The 25,612-nt window shown below is 40.5% G+C and overlaps 1 protein-coding gene across 1 annotated transcript in view; it reads right to left on the minus strand.

Annotated features, from left to right (window-relative positions):
* Nucleotides 1–2,163: 2,163 nt before the first annotated feature.
* The window catches only part of TRAPPC10 (trafficking protein particle complex subunit 10), a 91,912-nt gene continuing 68,463 nt past the window's right edge, over nt 2,164–25,612 (minus strand). Inside the window, exons 17-23 of the mRNA XM_074969283.1 lie at nt 24,494–24,723; nt 23,202–23,302; nt 22,557–22,683; nt 19,631–19,801; nt 13,593–13,770; nt 10,277–10,471; nt 2,164–5,507 (exon numbers count right to left, since the gene is read on the minus strand). Coding sequence (XP_074825384.1) covers nt 5,269–5,507; nt 10,277–10,471; nt 13,593–13,770; nt 19,631–19,801; nt 22,557–22,683; nt 23,202–23,302; nt 24,494–24,723 — 1,241 coding nt within the window. The 3' untranslated portion in view covers nt 2,164–5,268. The remainder of the gene's footprint in view (nt 5,508–10,276; nt 10,472–13,592; nt 13,771–19,630; nt 19,802–22,556; nt 22,684–23,201; nt 23,303–24,493; nt 24,724–25,612) is intronic.

The raw sequence follows: 25,612 nt of genomic DNA on the forward strand, positions 1-25,612 counted from the left end.
GGGCTGGTGGCTGCTCCAGCCGGGGTGGCTCCGCCTCTTAGGAACGGGGAGGCGCTGACCCGGGGGGGAGCTCGCGCGTGCGTGCGAACGGAGTCTTGCTCTGTAGGGACCGGGCGCTACTGTGCCCCCACCCTCTTCTTAACGGGGCAGCGGGGCATGAGGAAGGGCCTGCTCCGGCGCTTAAGGAAGCAGCTGAAGCGATCTCAGACCCCTTCGCCCTTGTCTTGGAGAACTCCGGGGTGGGGGGGGGTTGCAGGGAGCTGGAGAAGGGGAGAGTAGTTACTTTAAAAAGGTAATAAAGAGGATCTGGGCAATTAAATAGACTAGCCAGCTTAACTCCGGGAGCCGGAAAAATACCGCAACAAATCATGAGTTTAACACGTAGAGGTTAACAGGGCTATGCGGAGCAGCTGGCACGGATGGATCAACAACAAATCATGCCAACGCATCCTAATGCCTTTTAACGTGGTTACTGGTCTAGTAGATGTGTATGTGCAGTTGTGCTCCCGTCAGTGGCACAGATCACTACGGTGGGGGACACGTGTCAGCCCCACTCTGTTCCCATGAGAGGGGTTTGCTCAGCATGTCGCAAGACCGTATCTAGACTAGGAAATGGCTTAACCTGTTTTCCTAGTCTAGATATGATCAAAGACAAAACTAAGGCCCTGCTCCCACCAGAGTTCAAATTATGCACCAGAAGAGACAGTATACGTCAAAGCACCAAGGAAAAGAGTAAAAATTTCCCTGACAATCTACTCACTATATTCATGGTAAGGAAACCCAGTGTAGAGAGGATCTTGTTTTCCAAAGCCCATCTGCCCAAATTCATGACAGAGAACACCAGCACCTTAGTGGAAATTAAGTCTACTCCAGCCAACACACTAGCTTTCTCAGTACTCTTGCATCCCAGCTGAGCTTTCCAGAACCTTGTGGCACTAATGGCAAGAGACTGCATTCCCCCCTCACCTCATGGTTTAAAGCAGGGGTTCTCAGATTTTTCTTCTGGTGACTCCTTTCACACAGCATGCCTCTGAGTGCGATCCCCCCCCCCCCCCCCAATAAATATATATTTAAAAAGTGTTTTTAGTGTAACACCATTATAAATGCTAGAAGCAAAGCAGGGTTTGGGGTGGAGGCTGACAGCTCGTGGGACCCCCCATGTAATAACCTTGCAACCCCCCTGAGGGGTCCCAACCCCCAGTTTGAGAACCCCTGGTTTAAAGTGATTTGAAGTAAGTCAGCATGTTCAAAATTACGGTAAAAAGAAAAGGAGTACTTGTGGCACCTTAGAGACTAACCAATTTGAGCATAAGCTCACGAAAGGTTATGCTCAAATAAATTGGTTAGTCTCTAAAGTGCCACAAGTACTCCTTTTCTTTTTGAAAATACAGACTAACACGGCTGTTACTCTGAAAATTATGGTAGAGACCTTCACCACACTAAAGGCGAGATCCCTTTCTGATGACTGACCATGGTACCCCCAGACAAAACAGAGATGGCCCTATCTCACCATATGAAAACTCTGCTAGCTCAGGAAATCTACAAGTATTCCTAAAGCAGGATTAAATTAAAGCAATATGGCGATTGCCTGGTCCCTCCTATATACATCACTGTGCTCGCCTTTGAGTCTGTACCTTATCCACCCCTCCCACAGAGAACAGGTTACCTGGCCACTGGCCGGTTGGGGAGAGAGGCTGTATCTTTTAGAGTCTTCTCTCCTTCCTTAAGTGATGGTGAAGGTCCCATGGAGCAGATGGGATGCATCAGGCCTGTTCTATAGTGACTACACATTGCAGTAAAAGGGGCTCTAAATGAGCGCCAAGAGACTAGCAATTCAATACTAGCAGTGGAGTTACCTGAAACAGTGAGAAGCAGCAGCCCAGATTCCAGACTTGGGTTTCCGCCTTGCAAAAGCAATAACTGATTGGAGTCCCATGTATGGAGAAGCCTATTCTCCAGTGCTTTGTTTCTGTAACAGTTATGCTTCAAATACCTCCCATTTAAATTTAACTAAGACTTCCTTAAAGGAAAAATATTAATCTACTTCAACCCAATCAAAGGAAGGAAAGTATACATTCTTAATAGAAATAGTAGTAAATGGATTTATAATTACTTTTCTATTTAAAGTGCAAAAGTGTGAGAAATCACAACAGAGAATCTGGATTTCTTTTTAAAACATGTATATTTTTAGAATTATAATGCTTACATTTTCATTAAACAATCTTAATACAATTTGTGTTTAGTCTAACAATATATATATATTACAGAACAATGTGAAAAATGATTTTTAATAGTAAACCAAGAAAATGGAATTAATCATAATACCCGCAGTGTCAAAGTCACTAACTTGTCACCTTTTCCAGTCAAAGAATCCCAGCAGCCATCCATACTAAATGATGCTTTGGGTTTTATCTGGATTAAAATAGTCTAAGTATAAATTCCACAAAGAAAGGGCATTCCTTCACAGAAAGAAGATGGAATAAAGACAAGGCTTTGTACTAGCACATCTAATTATATTTTAGTAACCTTGGTCTAAGTAAAATATTTAGATTAATACAAGATGTTTATTCATTCTCCAATTTCTTTTCCATTCCCTTTCAAAGAGGATGGTTTTATTTCTTCACTTACTTTCACATAACCTGAGTTTAAAAACAAAAGAAAAAATGAGGCATAGTTTATCAGGAGATCCTATCCTCATTTCTCTTTTATATGTTTATTTTTATTGACAAATATTTAGTATGGGATATTTTCCTGTGTAGAGTGCCTTGACAATGGGACTTAATACAACTGCAGGTAGAAAGTCACAATCTCACATTAAAGTGTAACAATTTCCATATTAGCAGGAGGAAACGACGAGAGTTATAATCTTTCCAGTCACACAAAACTGTGACATTCACAAAAATTATACCTCTTTTTTACAGTTGAAAGTATTTACAATGTTTGACAGATAAGTATATATAGCTAATCTTTATCTTCAGTTACACACATTTTCACTTTGCTTCACAATTATTCTACATCTGCAAATTTTCCTAAGTAGAAAACCAACCTACTTCATCCATCCTATATGCAGAAGTCTTGCCTCTAAGTAGTAATAATTAGATTAAGCCTTTGTGGTAGTTTTTGTGATGAAAGTTGATTGTTCGGATGTCACATTTATACTGAAACATTTTCCTGTTTTAAAACAAGGGCACACAAAATACCAACCACTTAAATGCAAATAAAGTTTTTACCTGGGAACTCAATTAGAAACCAAGTAGCTTACATTATCTGAATGCATTTTTGAACTCCAACAGTCACTCTTGCTTCAGTAGAGGTCAGTGCAGGATGGCAACTCAGGTTGATTTTGTAGTGTAGGGGAGATCCCAGTGTATACAGACTGTATAACCTGTTTTCCCTCAGTGAGAAGCAAAAATTAGGACAGCTGACTGTTCACTCAGGTTGTTTTTGTTGATCCCTCTTCCACGTGTTTTTGATTCTTATATATGCAATAGACTGTAGCTACTCAGAAGACTACAAAAGAAGTTCATGATGCTAAAGAAAGGAAAAATCAGCAGAGCAACTACCACTTTAAGGTTGTAGTTCACGTGGCAAATTGAATGAGTTTTATTAATTTTAAATTCAATTCATTGTAGATCAAATATTTTTGGCAGATTTATGGAAAACCTTTAAGTTACTTACCTTTTCCTAGCTAAAAAACAAAAAAACCCAATAAACTGATGATTGCATCATCCAAGTCTGAGTGAATTTCAAAGCATAAGGAGTCATGAACAAGATAAAAAAATCAGACTGAAGATAGTTTAAATATTTGGATTTCTTTGTTCTGTGTTCCTCTATACTTAAATATTAAGAACCTACGGAAACAACTGCAGAGGATTCTTATTATTCCTTTAAGATTCGCATTGTACAGGTTTTTCACCAAGAGGCCACATATCTGCTGGAATCGTGTATCAGTTCACACTGATTTTTTTTCCCCCTCCCAAAGACTACCAGTGAATTTCAGCGAAATACATATATACAAAAATACAGAGCTTTTGAGAACTGCAAAAGGTTTAAAACACTACACTTATTTACAAGCTGTGACTTTCACACCAATAAAAACACACATTTAATTTTCTCCTTGATTTTTGGTGCAACTTATACACAGACATCAGTTAGTTTAGACTTTTTTTAAATAATCAACCATATATACAATAAAATTTACAACTGAAAAATAATCAGTTGGTATGGTATGACTGCAGTTTGCTGGACCAGAAGAGGTTCAATTCTAGGACCTTAATCCTTCCCCATAATGAGAATGGAAAGAGTAAAGTAATCTTTAAGTGACATTTACTTTCAGAAAACTAGGATTAAGGTGCAAAAATATATATCGCTCCAGAGTCCATAACAGTAAATACTAATTAGGGCCAGGGAGTCAGAAGGAACAGACTTTGGTTTTTAAAAAATGAGCTAGTATTTAATAAAAAAGTTACCTATCTGATCTAATGCTACTTGCTTCTCATTACTTAAATATCTCTGGGGGAAAATGATGATCCCATGAACATTTATTCCTAACTTAACCACTTACATGCCATGCTATTGTTCATATCAAGGGCCACGCCTTCTAAAAGGTCTGACTTAAATGAATGTCTTGGTATGATTCAAAAGGACTTATATGGGCAAATAATTCATATGTCCCAAGGCACTGAAGAGGTTAAGCAAGTCTTCAGGAAAAATATATATATAATTTTTAAACTCTTCTAGATGCTGTGGGATTCAGAATCACTCACCCTATTCTTTAGAAATCTAGAAAGCTACCCTGGTCCAGGAAACCAGACAGTCGTGTGACTAGAAAGGCACACATTTGAGTCATTAACAGCCACATTGCAAGGCTTACTGTATGTCAACCTGAAACATTTGTGTGAACAGAAATCTGACTACTTTAAAAGAAAAACAGCAGATCTGGAGGATACTCCAGTAACATAAATAACAGACCAACTGCAGCAAGCATCTTGACTTTACCAGCAGGATGTGATTGAAGGGAAAAACAGAAAATCATTTTACACAAAACATACTAAAGTAGCAATATAAACTAGTTGACACAACCTCCACTGTATATTTAAATTGATAAAATTGTTTGATGCTTCCATGGCCAATCAGCGTTGAGTTGCCATAGGTCTGATTTAAATCAGAATGTTACAATGGAGAATAATCAGGTTATGATCTATTAAAGTGCATTCATATCAAGTCTCTAATGGTTTTTGTTTTCCTTGTTTATTTATAATTTAGTCATCATGTGATATTGACTTCCAGAACATGGTCATCCTTGGTGGGAATGACAAGGATTTGCATGCTCATGCTGGAGTTGAAGACCTGACCAGGTGAAAAGGATTGTAGACGGGGCATTGGCAGACCTTTATGTTCCCCGCTGGCTGCCGAATGCAAACTGCCTCTACTCTTTATGCTACTGTTGTCAGCCTGATCATCCATATTCTTGTCCACAGAGAGGTTATCATTTTCAATCCAACTGTCTGTTAAAAAAACAACCAATCATTCTATGAAATGAATTAATAAAATAACTTAATTAAAATGTTGTGGTTTGACTGCACTGCAGCACTGGCGTTACTACTCATTGGTGAGGACAAAACAAAGACTTGACCATCCTAGCAACAATCATGACCATTTGTCACCCTCTCTGGCCATACAGGCTATATATATTTTATTTTAGGTTTTTCACTATTGCCATCACGGGTGCAGCCTCACTATTGTGAAAAAAATGGTGGAAGTGCTAGATTACAAAAGGCTCCAGAAGGCCCTGGTGTTTTAACTAGAAAGTTCTACACCTGCTCAGAGCTGGTCTATATGCCAGGGACTGCCAGTAACTTGTATACTCTAATGTTTCACCCACTGGGAGAATTTTCAGAAAAACGCTAATTCAGATAAGAGTGAATGTAAGTGTTTTCCATGTGCCTGTAGTCTGCTTGCAAGCCAACATCCTAGGATTTCAACATTCAAGTACCATTATAGAATCATAGGACTGGAAGGGACCTCGATAAATCATCTAGTTCAGTCCCCTGCACTCATGGCAGGACAAAGTATTATCTAGACAGATAATACCCTGACAGGTGTTTGTCTAACCTGCTCTTAAAAATCTCCAATAGATTGCAATCCAACAACCTCGCTAGGCAATTTATTCCAGTGCACCCTGGCAGTCAGGAAGTTTTCCCTAATGTCCAACCTAAACCACCCTTGCTGCAATTTAAGCCCATTGTTTGTTGTCATATCCTCAGAGATTAAGAACAATTTTTCTCCCTTCTCTTTGTAACAACCTTTTATGCACTTGAAAATTTATGTCTCCTCTCAGTCTTCTCTTCTCCACACTAAACAAACCTAATTTCCCTCAGGTTTTGTTTTCTAGACCTTTAATCATATTTGTTGCTTTTCTCTGGACTTTCCAATTTGTCCACATTTTTCCTGAAATGTGGCACCCAGAACTGGACACAATATTACAGTTGAGACCTAATCAGAAGAGCGGAAGAATTACTTCTCATGTCTTGCTTACAACTCTCCTGCTAATATATCCCAGAATGAGGTTTGCTTTTTCTGCAATAGTGTTACACTGTTAACTCATATTTAGCTTGTGATCCACTATGACCCATAGTGCCCATTTTGCAGTACTACATCCTAGGCAGTCATTTACGTACGTACGTACGTGTGTAAAACTTATTGTTCCTTCCTAGAGTAGAGTACTTTGCATTTGTCCTTATTGAATTTCATCCTATTTTCTTCAGAATAGGGCTGTCGATTATTCAGTTAACTCATGCAATTAACTCAAAAAAAATAATTGTGATTTAAAAAATTAATCACAGTTCTAGTCATGCTGTTAATAGAATACCAATTGAAATGTATTAAATATTTTGGATGTTTTTCTACAATCCATTATATTGATTTCAATTACAACACAGAATACAAAGTGTATGGTGCTCACTTTATATTTTTATTACAAATATTTGCACAGTAAAAATAAATAGTATTTTTCAATTCACCTCACACGAGTACTGTAGTGCAGTCTCTGTTGTGAAAGTGCAATTTACAAATGTAGATTTTTTTTGTTACATAACTGCACTCAAAAACAAAACAATGTAAAACTTTAGAGCCTACAAGTCCACTCAGTCCTACTTCTTGTTCAGTCGATTGCTAAGAAACAAATTTGTTTACATTTACTGGAGATAATGCTGCCCGCTTCTTATTTACTATGTCAACTGAAAGTGAACACAGGCGTTTGCATGGAACTTTTTTAGCTAGCATTCCAAGGTACTTTACATGCCAGATATGCTAAACATTCATATGCCCCTTCATGCTTCGGCCACCATTTCAGAGGACAGACTTCCCGGCTGATGACGCTCATAAAGTAATGCGTTTATTAAATTTGTGACTCAACTCCTTGGGGGAAAATTGTGTCTCCTGCTCTGTGGTTTTACCCATATTCTGCCACATTTCATGTTACAGCAGTCTCGGACAATGACCCAGTATATGTTGTTCGTTTTAAGAATGCTTTCACTGAAGATGTGACAAAATGCAAAGGTGGTACCAATGTGAGATTTCTAAAGACAGCTACAGCACTCGCCCCAAGGTTTAAGCATCTGAAGTGCCTTCCAAAATCTGAGAGGGACGAGGCGTGGAGCATGCTTTCAGAAGTCTTAAAAGAGCAGCACTCTGATGCGGAAACTACAGAACCCGAACCACCAAAAAAGAAAATCAACCTTCTGCTGGTGGCATCTAACTCAGATGATGAAAATGAACATGCGTCCGTCCACACTGCTTTGGATTGTTATTGAGAAGAACCCATCATCAGCATGGACACATGTCCTCTGGAATGGTGGTTGAAGCATGAAGGGACATATGAAACTTCAGCGCATCTGCCACAAATATCTTGCGAAGCTGGCTACAATAGTGCCATTTGAACGCCTGTTCTCACTTTCAGGTGAGATTGTAAACAAGAAGTGGGCAGCATTATCTCTGATAAATGTACACAAACTTCTTTGAGCGATTGGCTGAGCAAGATGTAGGACTGAGTGGACTCGTAGGCTCTAAAATTTTATATTGGTTTTATTTATGAATGCAGCGTTTTTGTACATAATTCTATATTTGTAAGTTCAACTTTCACGATAAAGATTGCACTTCAGTATTTGTATTAGGTGAACTGAAAAAATACTATTTCTTTTGTTTTTTACAGTGCAAATATTTGTAATAAAAATCAATATAAAGTGAGCACTGTACACTTTGTATTCGGTGTTGTAATTTAAATATTTGAAAAAGTAGAAAACATCCAAAAATCTTTAAATAAATGGTATTCTATTATTGCTTAACAGCGGGATTAATTATGTTTTTTTTTTTTTTTTTTTTTTTTTTTTAATAGCTTGACAGCCCAACTTCAGACCATTTCTCCAGTTTGTCCAGATCGTTTTGAATTTAATCCCATCCTCCTGGCTTGTTATTGTCCGCAAACTTTATAAGCGTACTCTCTATGCCATTATCTAAATCACTGATGAAGATACTGAACAGAACCGGACCCAGAACTGATCCTTCCAGGCCCCACTCGATATGCCCTTCCAAGTTGACTGTCAACCACTGATAACTACTCTCTGGGAACAGTTTTCCAACCAGTTATGAACCCACCTTATAGTAGCTCCATATAGGTTCTATTTCCCTCATTTCTTTATGAGAAGGTCATGCGAGACAGTATCAAAAGCCTTACTAAAGTCAAGATATACTAGGTCTACTGCTTCCCCCCTTTCCACAAGGCTTGTTACCCTGTCAAAAAAAGCTATTAGGTTTGTTTGACACTTTGTTCTTGACAAATCCATGCTGACTGTTACTTATCACCTTATCTTCTAGGTGTTTGCAAAATTGATTGCTTAAAGTTATTTGCTCCATTATTTTCCTGGGGACTGAAGTTAAGCGGACTGGTCTGTAATTCCTGGGTTGTCCTTATTTCCCCTTTTATAGATGGGCACTATATTTGCCATTTTCCAGTCCTCTGGAATCTCTCCTGTCTTCCATGACTTTTCAAAAATCATCACTAATGGCTCAGGTATCTCCTCACTCAGCTCCTTGAGTATTCTAGGATGTATTTCATCAGACCCTGGTGACTCGAAGACATCTAAACTTATCTAAGTAATTCTTAACTTATTCTTTCCCTATTTTAGACTCAGTGAATGCCAGTAAAATGATCAATGTTAGACATAAGAATGGCCATACTCGGTCAGACCAAAGGTCCATTTAGCCCAACACCCTGTCTTCAGACAGTGGCCAATGCCAGGTGCTTCAGAGGGAATGAACAGAACAGGTAATCATCAAGTGATCCATCCTGTCGCCCATTCCCAGCTTCAAACAGAGGCTAGTAGTGATTGGACATCCCTAACCTTTTTGGTGAAAACCAAAACAAAAAAAAGTCATTTAGCACTTCTGCCATTTCCACATTTTCTGTTATTGTTCCCCCATCCCCCCCACTGAGTAATAGGCCTACCCTGTCTTTGGTCTTCCTCTTGCTTCTAATGTTTCTGTAGAATGTTTTCTTGTTACCCTTTATGTCTCTAGCTAGTTTGATCTCATTTTGTGCGTTGGCCTTTCTAATTTTGTCCCCACATACTTGTGTTTTTTATATTCCTCCTTTGTAATTTGACCTAGTTTCTACTTTTTGTAGGACTCTTGAATTTCAGATCATTAAAAATCTCCTGGTTAATCCAGTGTGGTTTCTTGCCATACTTCCTATCTTTCCTATGCAGTGAGATAGTTTGCTTGTGTCCTTAATAGTGTCTCTGAAAAACTGCCAACTCTCTTGAACAGTTTTTCTCCCTAGACTTGCTTCCCATGGCATCTTACCTAGACTTGCTTCCCATGGCATTTTACCTACTAACTCCCTGAGTTTGTTAATTTGTAATGATGATGCATTTTAACTCCATGATAGTCAATGCCTAAAATATTGAACAATTTAAAAAAAACAAAACAGTATTTTCTGGTTAGTGTTCCTTGTTACAGACTAAAGCTATACTCAGAATTTAAAGTTTGAAGTAATCTCTCACTTTTATTCTAATTAAAGCAGTGCCCTGTTTTGAAAATGACAAACAGCTGTCAATGAAAAGTAACAAAAACAATGAATCTGGAACAGAATTACATCAAGAATGGGTTTCATTACTTTGAGCTTTGTTCTGCTTTAAAAACAGGACAGCCAAAGAAACAGAGTGCCATTTCTATAAACCAGGTTTTCTATGTGGTCACATATTCAAGACAGCCTTACCAGCATCAAGTTGCATGGAGTGAGCAGAATGATGAGGGAGGTATTTAAATAGTTTGACATCAGGAAAGGGGAGGTATCCAGCAAAAAGTGGCATCACTTCCATGTGCACTTTGTGAGTTGCTTGAGCTGCTACAGGCATAGATATTACCCCTGAGCTTTTTCCACAGACTGCCCAGTTACTACTGTTGTCAACAACTGAAAAAGAGTAGAGAGAAAATGCTATGAAATGAAAAAATTTCTGAAAAGAAATTAGTTATGCTTCTACATACATTTAAAGTTTTTTTTTGTTTGTTTTGCAGCAGTACCAAGGGACCCCATGGCCCTATTGTGCCAATGACCATACTGAGTAAGATAGTCCTATCCCAAACAGATTGCAATTTAAATAGACACAGGGTAGGGGAAAGGGCTCTCTCATAAAAGCAGAGTGATTTTTCACCAGAGTGATATTAGTTTATGATATTTGCTTTTGTTTCAGGTTCCCTCCTTCCCCCCCATCCCTCCCTAAACAGGATAGGGATTTTGCTTGGTTTACTTTATTTTTATTTACATTAAATGTATTATAGGTATGGATAAGATTTTGTCATGGTAAAATTAGGCAAGATTCATGGAACAGTCACGGCAAAAATGAACAAAATCATGGTGTGGTCATAAAAAATGTGTAATATTTAATAAAATATTACCGTGTAACATTTACATGAGACAAGCAACATTGATGCAATAGCTTTCGCTTGTTGACATTGTAAACTATTTCAAGATTCTATATGCATATTGTGAAATCATTTTTCAAACAAAAACAAAACAAAAACAACATTCTTTTTCAAGACTCTATTTCACACTGTTGCAATTCTGACATAACAAGTTATACATTGACAGATTGTTATTTTTTATGCGGTGTCTGTTGTCCCCAAGCACATTTTTTTATAAGATGAGATGGCGTTTTCGGGGTCTATGCTGTTGACTGGTACTGCTACGCAGAGCTGGAAATCTGGTCATCATGCTTCTCCAGAACTAGAAACGTCCTCATTCCTCAATTCTTGCACTGCTCTGCAGTAAGCCCAATATTCTCTCGGGCTGGAATGTCAAACAATGGCATATTTTCAAATATTCTGGTCTCATGAATGTCAACATGTTTTGTTTGATTTGGCTCCAATACCCTGCATGTACTGAAGAAAGTGGCAGCAGATTGGCGAAAGCGGGAGGTTGAGTCAGTGTCCAAGTAGGACCATTTTTTTGAGCTTTCCAAGAGTGCTGTTTTTGCTGTTGGTTGTCAGCAAGTTTCAGAGCAGCTCTCTGCCCACATCACAAGATCACACGTCATTTGAGACTTGATGAGCACAAACTGTGGGCTCTTCATAGCTGTAAGCGTGTTTATGATTCGGGGTGCAAACTCATTTACAGCCTGGAGTTCTTCAATAACTGCTGTGGATAGGCAAAGATCCACAATCTCTAACACTTCAACTACTGCTACAACCATTCTCCTCACTAAAAAAATTAAACAATCTTTAGTGTGTTCCATGTGATAAAGGCTACATTGAACCAGCTGTTCCATCTGTTTATTACCGAGGTTGGTGGGATGGAAGGACTTTTCCCTATTTCCATTAGAAATATACGGAACCAGGCTTTTCTGGCAGGGCAGGTAGTGAAAGCATGTTGTATAGCCACAACTAAATAATTTAGTCTCAAAAGCATCTTCCTCCATAGATCATCCACAAGGTTAAGCAAACATGCCATACACGTAAGGTGTACAGAATTTAAAAACAAAGATTTCAAACCTCGATCCCAAGCTTTCCCCATGTATGTGGCATTATCAGTCACAAATGCAGTGATGCGATCAAATGGTATTGCAAAGTTTTCATTTTCCCATATTGCATTGCAGACTGTTTTAAAATTGACTGCTTCCAAAACTTCACACTAACAAAAATATATCCAGCTTATGATTACCTGCATCTGAAGTACTTGCATTTTCACTGCTTGTTGGGATGGGGATGGCAAGAATGTTAAACACATACCTGTCTTCAGCACTGGTAGTTTCATCTGCTCAATGACAATTCCTTTACAGGTGTGCAACTTTTCCTTTAATTCTTCAGTGTAACAGTCAAACACTTTGGGTAGCTAAAACTTTCTAAGTTGATCTGCACTTGGTAGAACACCTACTTTGCTCTCTAAAAACCATCAGTTTTGGATTGTCAAGGGCAGGCAGGGGGATATTTGCAGCAGAGAAGTCTTCTGTTAATTTGAACATTTCATTTCTCTCATAAAGCTGCTTCTCACTCTTGGTATTAAAGAACAGTGTAACAGTTTTCTGCTTTTTAAAAATTTCTATCTTCATCCACTTTTAATGCCTCATTTGTGCTGATGAGTTGTACTTTCAAGATGCTTATCACAGCTACCCTCTCAAAATCAACAGGTACATCGAATGATGTATAAAACATCTTGCCTCCATTTTCATGGAAAGTTTTAGGGTACTGCTCTGCTCAGCACTTAGTCTTATTTCAAATAAAGTGGCAAAATTAAGAGAACAGCAGCAAACAAAAATGAACAAAGTGCTGTAACCCCTTCTTTTAGGAGATGTGTGACTTGTGTTGTCCATGTTACCCAGGGCCATGGTTAGACTCCCTGGGCCAAGCAGAAACTAAGGAGTGGGCCCGCAGAGAAGGCAGGTGTGGCAGAGTCATCACTAGGCAGGAAGGCCTTGAGACTCATTGACCTACATGTGCTGGATAGAGAGCTGCAGGCCCCCCTGTGGTGGCTGAGAGCTGTGCCCAGGGCCTGCCCACAGCAGCTGAGAGCTCCGGGCCCCACTCCCAGCAGCAGCAGAGAACTGCGAGGGGGGGGGGGGGGGAAATGGGGCACCACTACCCCAGGGCTGAAGTTGAAGAGGATGTCACAGAGGTCTCTGAAAGTCATGGAATCTGATCTCAGTGACAAAAATCTTATCCTTAATTACAGTTCAGGGAAGGAAGGAAACTAGAAGTGCATGGGGACAGATGGAGTGAGACTGAAGAGAGGAGATTGCATTAGGGGAGCTTAAAATATCTATTCCCTACGTTGTTGCCTACTCAAGGCTCAAGAAAATATCTGCCCATACTGAAACAATTTTTGAAAAGTAAATTATGCTCTAACCTGTTTTTATGTTAGTTTTTATTTTAAGACAGACAAATGACAAACGTTTTAATATCCAACCTTGTCTACAAGACTGCATTATGATCATTAGAAAGTGTGGCAGATATCAGTATCAAGACAGAAGCAAAACCAATAATGAGAATTGCATTAATTTCTCAAAAATTACAGGAGAAAAAATAGTCACTATTCCTACCTTCATACATAAGTTTCGTCGTGCAGTACCCATCTGATTCCGTTAATGCTTCATCTTTATCCACATCTAAGAGGTCAGAGAGTCGGGTGATTGACACCTCCAAAGAGCAGAGTGAGCCTGTTTTACAATACTCCGCCCCCAACGGTGGAAAAATCTGAGCTCTCACATTATACAATGTCTGGCACGAGGAAAAAATAATGATCTGTAAGTACTGAATCAATTATATAAACATGTTTTTTAGATATAAATTCAAACTGACCAGATACCATATAAGTTACAAGCTCATACTTACCTCCCATGCCATACTACAACCCGTATTAGAAGACAGAGATTGTCTTCACGTATAAACCTACAGCAGCCGCTGTAGCGCCTTAATGACTACACGACGCCGCCAACGGGACAGCTTCTGTTGGTGTAGTTAATCCACCTCCTCGGGAAGCAGTAGTTATGTCTGTGGGAGAAGCTCTCCTGTCGACATAGCACTGTCTACACGGGAGGATGGGGGAGAAGTGGGGATTGAGCAGTATAACTGTCGTTCAGGGGTGTTCCGCTTCAGGATTTTTCACACCCCTGAGCAATGCAGTTATACCGCTATAGGTCCACATTGTAAACCTGCCCTCAATTACAAGTAGTGATCATTTGTTATACTACTAATTTTAGACACAATCTGTGAAGAAAAAAGGAATTTCACCATTCTTGCTGTCAAGATCTTCTAATAGTCCAAACATATTCAAAGAGGCAAGTATAAGTTAATTACTACAAAACTACTGGTGCCGAACAGTTTAATGGAAATATGCTGTTATGGTCATTACCAATTTTTAGGGAACAAAAATTAACAGAGGAGGGTTGGGCTGATCCAAGAGACCAGTGAAGTCTAGTTACATCTGAAAGTGGGTAGGCAAAACACACTCCCCTAAAGCTTTGCTTAAAGCCAGTTTACAGAAGCAGCTAAAGACCTAACGTAACATTCAGACAGAGTCAGCAACGCCTACTTCACTGGTTTAAACCCAAGAAAGGTTCAAATGGGGGACTTTTTGTCAGTTTTGCTCACTGGGCAAGGAGAGGCCAACACATGGACTGCTGCCAATACTATTTAACTTTGAGTTATATCCAGTCAAGCTTTCTAATTGATGAAGAAGGCAATGAATTTGTATTGTGAAGAGAAAGAGGAAGCACTTAAGATAAAGGCCAAAAGAAACCCAAACTATTCCATCAGAAAAGCTCACAAATGAAGTCACAAGAAAAAGGTGAGATTTTTCAAACATCTTTCTTTAAATAGCAAGCCAAAAAGAATTTCTGACAATGGCATTTTGATTGATGAAGGCCTCATCAAGCTAGCAGGAAGAAAGCAGCTCAGTACAGTCTTCTCAGTCTAATACCCTTGGTGACATGAAGCCATTTTGCAGGGCAGGGGGAAGGAGAAACAAAGTCAAATTCTTCAGAAAAGATGTTGTTAATGATAGCTAAATGATCTCATTTTTCATCTTTGTGGCTCATCATCATCTCTAGTCTTGAGCTGTGAAATGGATGCTGACATCATTTATATGTCTTTTAAAAAGAAGCAACAGAAAAGATGGTTCCTTATCTATTCTGTAACTGTTGTCCTTTGAGATACGTTGCACACATCCATTCCATTTCAGGTGTGCACACAACCAGTGCACTAAAGCCAGAGATTTTTTCCCCCCACAGCGCTACCCGTTGGGGCAGCACACAACCCACTGCATGCTTGTGCTGACAGCCAATGGTATAAAGGGCAGAGCCACTCTGACCATCCCTTAAGTTCCTTCACACCAGAATCCAGTATGCTGAGACTCCAGTGTAGAGGGGAAGAAGGGTGAGTCGTAGAATGGAAACATGCAACACATCTCAAACAGTTAAGGAACAAGTTAGTAACAATTTTTGTTTCAAGTGCTTGCATGTGTCCATTCCTTTTCAGGAGACAGAAATGGTTCAGAATGGAGGAGGGTTTCAGAGTCTATCTGAACAAGGATTGCAACACAACTTTCCCAAATCTATCAAGATCTCTTGAGGTTTGGGAGACAGCATAAAGCTCAGTTAAAGTATGTACCAATGACCAAGCTGCATCCCTCCAAGTGTCACTGATGGGCATCTGACATAGGAATGCAGCTAAGCTAATGCTGCTTGTGCTCTTGGAGCTAAAATTCTCTCAGGTGGAAAAACCTTGGTAATGTCATAGCAGTATGCAGGATGAGATCCGGAAGATACTCTCTGCACAGAGAAAGGTTGCCCCTTCATTGTATCAGCAAAGGAAATGAACAGCTATGGGGACATTACTGCTTTAGTCCTGCCCAGGTAACAGGCGAACACCCTGTGGCAGTCCAAAGCATGGAGCTTTTTCTTCATCCTTATGAGACTGAGGCTTCAGAAAAAAGGTTAAGTAGATAGGAGATACAAAAAATGAACAAGCAGCCCTAGGTTCAAAAGGTGGACCCATTAATGCCGACAAAACTATATTTAGATCTTATGGAGGCATGGGGTTTCATAGGTGGAAAGAGTATGATTTTTTTTTTTTTTTTTTTTTTTTTTTTAAGAAATTGGAAAGTTATTGAGTTGAAAAACACAGATTTAATCCTCTATAGGAGGAAGGAATGCCACCAAGAGAACTCTCAGGGAGCTGATGGAAGAGCCATTTTTCCTTTAGGTAAAGTAAGTATTTCAGAATAAGCTGAGGAGAGGACTTTGTAGAAGTACCATCCTGCTGCTGGGACCACAGAGAGAAACATCTGGAGGATGGCTTTCTGCTGTTTAGAGAATATTCTGAACCTCTAGGGAACTTGCGGTTTCCTCAAGCATTAGCCACGGAGCATCCAACCAGTCATATGAAGGCCGTGAAGATTGGGAAGCAGCATCTGGCTGTGGTCCTGTAAAATATTCATGTCTTGAGGGAGAGTCATGGGATCCCGACTGTAAAGACTCAGTAGGTTGAGAACCAATGTTGTCAAGGCCAGGCTGAAGCCATCAGGATTAGAGTAATGTGATCCTGTCTGAGCTTGATCATCACCTTTGGAATCAGAGGAATAGGGAAGACATGTAAACAGCAGTATGTCCTTACACAACAAAAAAGGCAGAGGGCTACAGCTACACAACGAGCTAGTGGTGTGAGTCCTCTGCTCAGGTACACATAGCAATGCTAGCTGTCATCAAGCTAGTGAGGGGTTAAACAGCGATGTGGCCATGGTAGCACAGGTAGTGGCAACAGAGGCATGACTTAGCTGCATTTTCACTGCTATTTATAGTCAAGCTAGCTTAAGAGAGCTAGCATGACTGTGTACGCAAGCAGGGGAAATCACACCCCTACTTTGTACTGTAGACGTAGCTTGAGATAGAGCCTGGACTGTCACCCGCTCTAGAATGTAACAGGTAACACTTCCTCTTCAGTTACATAGTGAACAGATCTTTCTCTGACTTTCCCCAAGCTTGAAAAATGGATTTTGCAATGTGTGTTCTGATGGACCATCTGTAATTCCTGTTAATTGTTCTGTTGAGATGATCTGCCACATGGTTCTGAACACCTTGGAAGTGTTAAGCATTGAGTATGACAACACTTCTCATACAAAGATCCCAGATATCTACAGCCTCTTGCAAAGGCAATCTGACTGGGCACCCGTCGCCTGTTCAAGCAGAACCTAGCAGCAGCATTTTCCATGAGCTTGCACAGTGTATCCTTTGATTTGTAGAAGGAAAAACACACCAGGTGAATTGCTTTCATCTCTCAAACATTTGTGTGTCGAGAGAATTCCTGATCTGACCAAAGCCCCTCCGGGTCTGGAGGTCCCCCAAGTGAGGGATAAGGCATCCATGATCAGAGTCCTAGAGGGCGGAGTCAGGGGGAAAGAGACCCCTTTGCATACATTGGCAGGGTCCATCCACCAATCTAGCAATGACAAGAGACATTTGCAGGTATCTGAGTCAATATGTCCAGCAGGGGATGAGATGGATGGTATACAGACTTCAAACACCCCCACATGCTTCTGAGTGGAAGTATGGCATGCTGAGCCAAGTACCTGCCAGCTGCCACATGCCCTTGAAGTCCCATCAATTCCTTACTGTTGTACAAGGATGGACCTTGAGGTCCTTGCACAGATTCAGTATTGCCTGAACTCTGGCTTGGTGACTTGATGACGGAGTAGAGACCTGCTCCTATAAACTCGATCCTCTACACGGAGAGCAATACTAACTTGCCCTCTTTTGGGGCCTCTCTTGCCCTCTCTTGCCCCAAGAGGCCTAAGCAATTAAAGGAGGATTGGATCTTCTTGATGCTAACCTCTACCTGTTTGCCTGGATCTTTCCTGAACTAGCCAATCATCCAGGTATGGAAACACTTGGCCACCTGCCCGCCTGAGATGTGTCACCACTACTTCCCTATATGTTGTGAAGACTTGAGAGGCTGAAGGGGATGACAGAATTGATAATGAACTTTTATCACAACAAACCCTTAAAAGCCTCTTGTGGCTCTGGTGAATGGCCACATGAAAGTAAGTGTCCTTTAAGGGCTTGTCTACACAAAGGATAGTTTGCAGTAAACTGGGATGTGGGCACTAGCCTGCTGCAGACTAATTATGCAGATTCTGCTGACATGCAAACATTCGTATAAACAACCTAAATCATGGTCAACACACCAATCATTGGGATCTAGGTACAGGATAATACAGGCTAGTAACCATGCAAAACCTTCATTATGTATTTGTTTAGGTTCCACAAAACTAGATTAGATTAGGTCTGTGGCCTCCCTTGGATTTTGGGATAACAAAGTATTGGGAAGAGAATCTCTTCCCCTGATGCTGAGGGTCTTCTATGGCCGCTGACTGTAAAAAATATTTTATTTTTTGAATGAGAACAGTCTTGTGCGATTGGTCCCTGGAGAGAGATGAGGGAGGAGGACTGGGAGGACAGAGAAACTGCAGACATCTCTCACTTCTATGGTGCTTAGCAACCAGTTATTGGTTGTAACAAACATCCAAGCACCTAGGAAGTTGGAAAGTCTGCAAAAGGGAGGACAGGAGATATAAGACACTGACAAGGTGGTACTTTGGCCTTGCCTTTGGAGTCAAATAAGACTATTTAGATGTCACAGGTTGTCTCAATGAAGTTGAAGCAAAAGGAGGTAGTCTCCTTCTTTGGAACTTATGGTGTGTTCATTTGCTCAGGCTGCCTTGTTGGGTAGAAAAAGATGTCTGTGCGGAGTCTGAAACTGCTTCCTCTTAGGATCTGGAATACAAGTCACCAGAAACCTAAAAGGGTAGAGCCCTAGTGTCTTTTAAGGAACACAGCATTTTGTACATCTTCCCAGAAGACAAGTTACAGCCCGCAAAAGGAAGATCCTCAGTCATCTACTGGACTTCTGTTAGTATCCCAGATGACTATAGCTAAGAAAAGTGATGCACTGTGACTGTGAATGCCACCACTCTTGTCTCAGAATCTGCATCAGCCAAGGCCACCTGAAGTGAGGTTCTGGCTACCAGATTCAGTAATCCTTGCCTGATCCTGACTAGGCCAAGTGAAAGTAAGTTTGTACATAAAAATTTAGCCATACCGCCCCATACTAGTCAGATTTATTAGCCAGAGCAGTGCTTAAATCCCAGGGACTTAGCACGCCCTGGTTCTGAGGCAAAGCAAAAAGTTCAAAATAGCAATAAAAAAGGAAAAAACAAGTACCATTAACTATACAAACTATTTACAAAAAGTTTAGAAAAGTTTTTTGTGAGAAAAGGAAAAAGTTGTGAGATGAGACACACTGGCTACTGACCACAGAAGGAACTGACAGAATGGTAGGAGCAGCTCTGCCCTTTATGCCATCAGCTAGTAGCATGTGGAGGTTGCATGCTCCTACCAGTGTGGGTAAAAATTCTCCAGCTTCAGTGCACTGGGCATGCAAACACCTGAAGTGGAATGGACATGTGCAATCAAATAAATTATAGTTAACAGAGACCTATCCCTGGACTTCCCATCACCCAGACAGATTCTTCCTTCCCCCCCGTTAAGTCTAAGGTACATAATATGTAGATAAAAATACTTACAAAATAATTTTCCACTTGGAATTCATAAGTGTACGGCTTCAAGGAGAATGACTGCTCTTCAGAGGTATCTGGACAAAAGCTAACCGAAAACTGGCACTGCAAAGAGGGGGGAAGTTCTTTTGTCCACTTCAATTCCCATACAAAGAATACTGACTGCTTACTGTATATGTGCTGAAAGAAAATTATTCATCCATAGTATGAACTCATGTCTTAATATCAGCTTTCTATACTGCTAGTCTAATGAACACACAGTCTTGTTATATACACTACTACCAGAACTTTTATTATATTTATACATGCATCAATCCATGAAATTATAACCATTTTACAGTTCTCACAATCTAAAATCCCCAGACATGTACTGGCCCAGATTGTTACAATGAGAAGGGAAAAGTTTCATTGCCAGAATCAGTATTTCAGGCATGATATGTTTTTTTTTTTTTTTTGAAGAGTAAATATGAAAAAGTTTGTTTATTTATTTATTAAGTTTGCTGCTTAGGAAAATACACACAAAAAAGAGTCTCTTAAAACCAGGCAAAAAAGCAGATTGATGCCTATTACAGAGCACTGTTTTGTCATCGTATCTCAATCCTAGTTTGCAGCTCCGAGCTACTCCACTTTTTGGCCATTCTTGACCACAGAATGCCAAAACCACCAAACTATGTGGTAGCTTTTTGCAAGAGGAACAAGAAGGGATTTGGAGACCAACAAGAAGGTTATTCACCCTGCGCAGTAACTGTGGTTCTTCAGGTGCTCCACAGTAGGTGCGGCAGTACCCCATGCACCTGGGATCAGAGATCATTAGCAGTACCCACTGGACTGCACACGTGCACCTCCCTATCTCACACCATGAGCAGCATGTATATATAGCGCTGTGCTGTCCAACCGCCACCTAGTTCCTTCTCTACCCCAGAATTTATCTTTCAGCTCTGAAGCAGAGGGGAGGAGGGCGGGTAGTAGAGCACTCAAAGGGACAATCATCTCGAAGAACTTCAGTTACTGCACACTTCTTCGAGTGATGTCCCTATGGGTGCCTCCACTGTAGGTGACTATAAAGTAGTGCCCCTAGTTGAAAGGCTGGGGCTTTGGAGTGGCAATCGATCTGGATGACACGACAGTGTGTCCTAGTAGAGTATCAGATGCTGAGTCATACGTAATAGAGGATGCCCATGTGGCCGCTTTGCAAATGTCAGCAATCGGCACACAGAGAAAGGCAATTGAGGTGGAGAGAGAGAGGGTGGAACGTGCTTGAGTTCCAGAAGGAAGTTGTCAATTGTATAGTTGGTAGGACAGGTGTATACACTGCAAGATCTAGTTGAAAAGGCGTTGCTTAGACATGTCTGCACCTTTTGATCTTTTGGCTGTTCATAGGAATAAATGTTGCAATTGTCTGTAAAGTTTAGTTCTGTCCAGGTCAAAGGCTAATGCTCATCTGACATCCAAGGGTGTGTAAGGCCGCCTCCTGCTGGTTGCTGTGTTTAACGTATTGGTGCTAAGGGAGAGGTGCATTCTTTTGAGCAGCCAGCAGACGGAATAGAGTTCTTGCTTGGTGCCAAGGGTTTGCTCAAAGCCGAAGGTGTAGGTGCCAAGAGCTTGGCCGGTGCCAAAATGGACATCACCAATGCAGAGGGTTTCATTGATGTCATGGTACCCGAAGTTGATCTGGTCTGGCAGTTGGCACTGTTATTGATGGTCTCATGTTGCAGTCTCCAGTGCTGAGAGACAGTGCTAATGTCTGAAGGTCTGCCCATTTAGGGTCTTTAGACCTCTGTTTAGCTGTGGTACTGGAGGTACTCTGATGGCCCTGGAGCTATGTCTCATCCCCGAAGATGTTGAGGCTACTGACCTTGCAGGGGATAGAGGTGGCAGTGTTTCAGAGGGTGATGAGGAAGCCCATTCCTTCCCATCAGCATGAGAAAGGGAAGATTTTCTCTTAGGACATGGAGAATGAGGGTCGGTGGACGACCTAGCGGGGGAAGTGTCCAGGCCAGGGTCTGATGCTGGATGCAATGACCTCGCCATGAGAAGTTGCAGGCAAATGTCCCAGTTTTTTCTGGCCCTGGCAGTCAGGTTGTGGCAATGGATAGACTTCTGTGGGATGTGTCCCTCTCCCAGGCAGCGGCTGCACTGTGGATGACCGTGGTTCCTGGAAAGGTGTCCCACAGGAAACTCATCTCTTAAACCAGGGAGATCCGGGCCTAAGGGTGAGGGAGAAAACTTCCCCATCGAGAAAAGCAGGGAGCAGGAAAACTAAGTCCTAAGCTACGAACTAACAGGGAGGATAAGAGGAAGGAATTAATTTTTTTAAGGGAGCGGGCAAGGAAGGAAAGAACTACTACACTAAAACTAACAGGTAAGGCACTATTTAATAGCTCAAAGGATAGGCAGGCATCTCTGCAGATTCCATCCCAGACCAAAGGTCTAAGAAAGAACTCAGGAGTGGTTGGAGTGCAAAGTGCTATATATACATGCAGCTCATGGCATGAGATGGGAAGGTCTGTGTGTGCAGTTCAATAGGCACTGCTAATGAAGATCTCCGATCCCAGGTGCAGGGGGTGTTGCCGTACCTAGAGTGGAGCACCCTTAGAGACAAAGAAAAAACTAATAATTTGTGACCCGCATTAGGATTTCATCTTGAGTCTGCAGATATGAAAGTCTATTGCAGTGAGTGACCTAGCTCCCAAAATACCCTTTAGTGGAAGGTCACCCTGATCTGTTTTTCAGAGATTGCAAAGACCTGAATATTTGCATTTGGGTGTATCAGTCTTGTTATATTAACTCTTACGAAAGCCATTCGCCCAGATTCTAAGCATTTCAGCAATACATGTGTCAATTTTTTCAATTTTAAGATAGTGCACTTGTGCCTTGGTACACTCATCTTATTCCGTACACCTAAAAGGTAATGAGCCACCAAGGAGAATCTTACCTGGTGGGATTCTGGCTTCAGAGGTACCAGCTGTAGATCTATGCAGTTACCAAATTTTTTTAGGTTATTGTCTGACAGCTGGAAACAGAGTTCTGACAAATTCTGTACACAAACCTGTACATATTTCCTGAAAATTAAGCATTGAACATATCAATATACAACGTATATTATTGTATCAGTTTCACTGCAAGCTCATAGAAAACTTTATTAAAAACATTTCATCCTCGCTATAGAGTTTCTCTAATTGTGACACTCAGGCAAGAACAGTAAAAATGACAGGCATATTATTTCTTTTTCTCTCTGCTTAATTGCTAATCTGAGTCTGCAGAAATAGGTCTATGGTACAGTTATTTTTTATAAGTAGTTTTGCTTTTACTGAGTTCTAACATGGAGACCAAAAGATGGAGAAAATTAGCTTATGACTATATGATTAAACTATACCACCAATAATGTATTTGTTGTTCTGCTGAGGGAGTGTGAAAGGGAGAATGGGTAAATCCAAAAATGAGCATTTCATAAGTGGCAAAACTCACCACCCACTTACAAAAAATAAAAACTTATGTTGAAAGTTTACATACAGAACATCAACTTCTACAAAGATTTTCTAAGAGGAAATAGGCTATAAATATTTAAAGACTACATTACCGTTTGCCAGCTGACAGTAAGGAATGCTTGGCATTAAAAGGTACACTGAATGTTAATGCAATAATGGTGGAGTAAATTGACCAGGGACAATCAATGGTTACCTGGAGAAAAGAAATAGAATTCTTATTCATGCATAATGGCTTTATTTTCCAATTCCAAATACTTAAACATTTCCCAGAAACTTTGTCTTGACCAGTCAAACCTAATGCATCCAAAAGGGGGAAAAAATTGATTTATCAAACAACTAAGCTTGTTAAGGTGGGAAGAGGATTTTTTGTGCGTGCGCACGCTTACAGCTTGGTGTCTCCCTGACATCAACTCCTAAGCTGACTCATCCATGGGATCTGCCTCTTCAGAGCACTTTCTTTAAGGGCTGGCAAATATTAAGGGAGAAAAATGCTGCCACCAGGGGCATCTTACTGCAATAACCACATAGATTTTGTCTGTCTCAAAATAAATTACTAATGGAACAAACCTATTAACTTCATAACATAATGTAAGGGATGATTAATCTGCATTCTGAACTTCAGCACGGAGCTTCAAAAAAGTTCCTCCTGAACTGAATGCAGATTTTCCCTTAATGTGTATACACACTAAGTGAAATAACTCTTTTCATATATGCATATGTTCATAATCTTTATGAACACCAAACGCCCCCCCTAGTTTCCAAAACCACCCAATCCGCAGTTTCTTTTAACAATAGTTAAGCATGTGAGAAGTAAGAGTGCCAGTACATTGTGCAGACAATTTTAGTTATAAACATAGGGCAATAAAATCAGTAACATGGGACAGAGCTCTCAAATTAAGTCCCAGCTGTATAAGGAAGTATTGTTATTGGTTTAATCAGAACATTCTTTTCTCTTAATACTGAAGCAGTGTACCAGAATGGTGCAGGGATACTCTGCATATAGAAATTACATCTTTCTGATGGATCAGAAGAGAGGCTTTGATCATTGGAGTCATTAAAGATCCCATGGCACTTAAAACAAAAGTAGGGGTGTTAACCATGGTCTGTTGGCCAAATTCCAACTTGGGTTGTTGGCACAGAATGTCAAACCTCAGAGAAGGCTAGTATTTGGTGAAGGGAGACTCATCCACCTATAAAGTTCTGTGTATTTTTGTACATACCTTAAAAATTCTGTACACATACATTTGCATCTATTTCATACAGTCTGATGTGCTTTCATATCCTTTAAGCTAGAAGGTGTTCTGTGCAAGTAGGTTATTCTCACTCATATTTTGGTCAATTTAAACACTTGTGGTCAAAAAATTAATTTTTTTTGTCATCTTACTTTTTGGTCAACTGTAGCCATGCAGTTGTCCGTTTTCTGCTTCTCTTTGCTTTTCCTGTGCAGTTCTTTATTTACCAGATTTTCACTTTCCACTGAAGCTGTTGGGGTTGATGGCAAATAGATAACTTCTAGGTGAAATTCAATCACATGATACGCAGGAGCCACTGGCAGGGTGATGCTTGTGATCTTTTCAGAAGACTGGATCAGTAACGATGATTCTGAGACTTTTTCTACAATTGTGTAGAATATGAAGTAATTTTAGAAATATTCCTCCCCTCCACAACCTCCATTTTTCATCTCTAGCTATCAAGTCATGAGATCATATACTGAAAGGCTAGAAACGTCTTCTTCGATCAAGAAGGAGCCCTAAAAGGCTTGGTACCTATAGTGTCTATAACCCACACCTCCCTGTCAGTGAGGACTGCAGCCATACAACTCATTGTAGAACTCCAAGAACTCCACACTGGCTTCCTTGATGAAGTCTCTGGCTACAAATACATTATGAAGCTTAGGCTGGCAGAGCCCCCCTAGTATAGAGCCTTCACTTACAGAACTAGCTTTTCTGTCCATGTAGGAACACCACTTTCCCGAATGATGTTAGCTACATCAACAGAATCATTCTTCCATCAACATGGCTGTGTCTATACCTGGTGTTTGTCAGCAGAGCCATGTTGGTCAGGCATGTGGGTTTTTTCACATCCCTGACCAATGTAGCTTTGCCAACCTAACTTTCAAGTGTAGATCAAGTCAAAGACCCCCACATCATGAAGAACCTTACCCTTCATTATTTCCATTAATTTCCAGTGTTTCCCTAATTCTTCTTGAAGGACTACTGGCTACCTTCCTTGGTAGTCCATTCCAATATTTAAAAAAAATTCTTGACAGAGCAATTTAATGACTAGTCTGAATCTTATCAATGTTCCTTCAGCCCTCACCTGCTCCATTACCCAATCCTTTTTTACCACTAGTCCCCGTGACTCCTCATATCCTATTACTTCATTTCTTTCATTTTACACAAGCTTCATTACTGATAACACAAGACTATGTACTAATGAGGATTTAACCAGCATTCGTGACATATCTTAAAAATTTTCACATAGGATGCCTACATTTATCCTA

The sequence above is a fragment of the Natator depressus genome, chromosome 1, assembly GCF_965152275.1.
Source record: "Natator depressus isolate rNatDep1 chromosome 1, rNatDep2.hap1, whole genome shotgun sequence".
NCBI classification, from domain to species: domain Eukaryota; kingdom Metazoa; phylum Chordata; order Testudines; family Cheloniidae; genus Natator; species Natator depressus.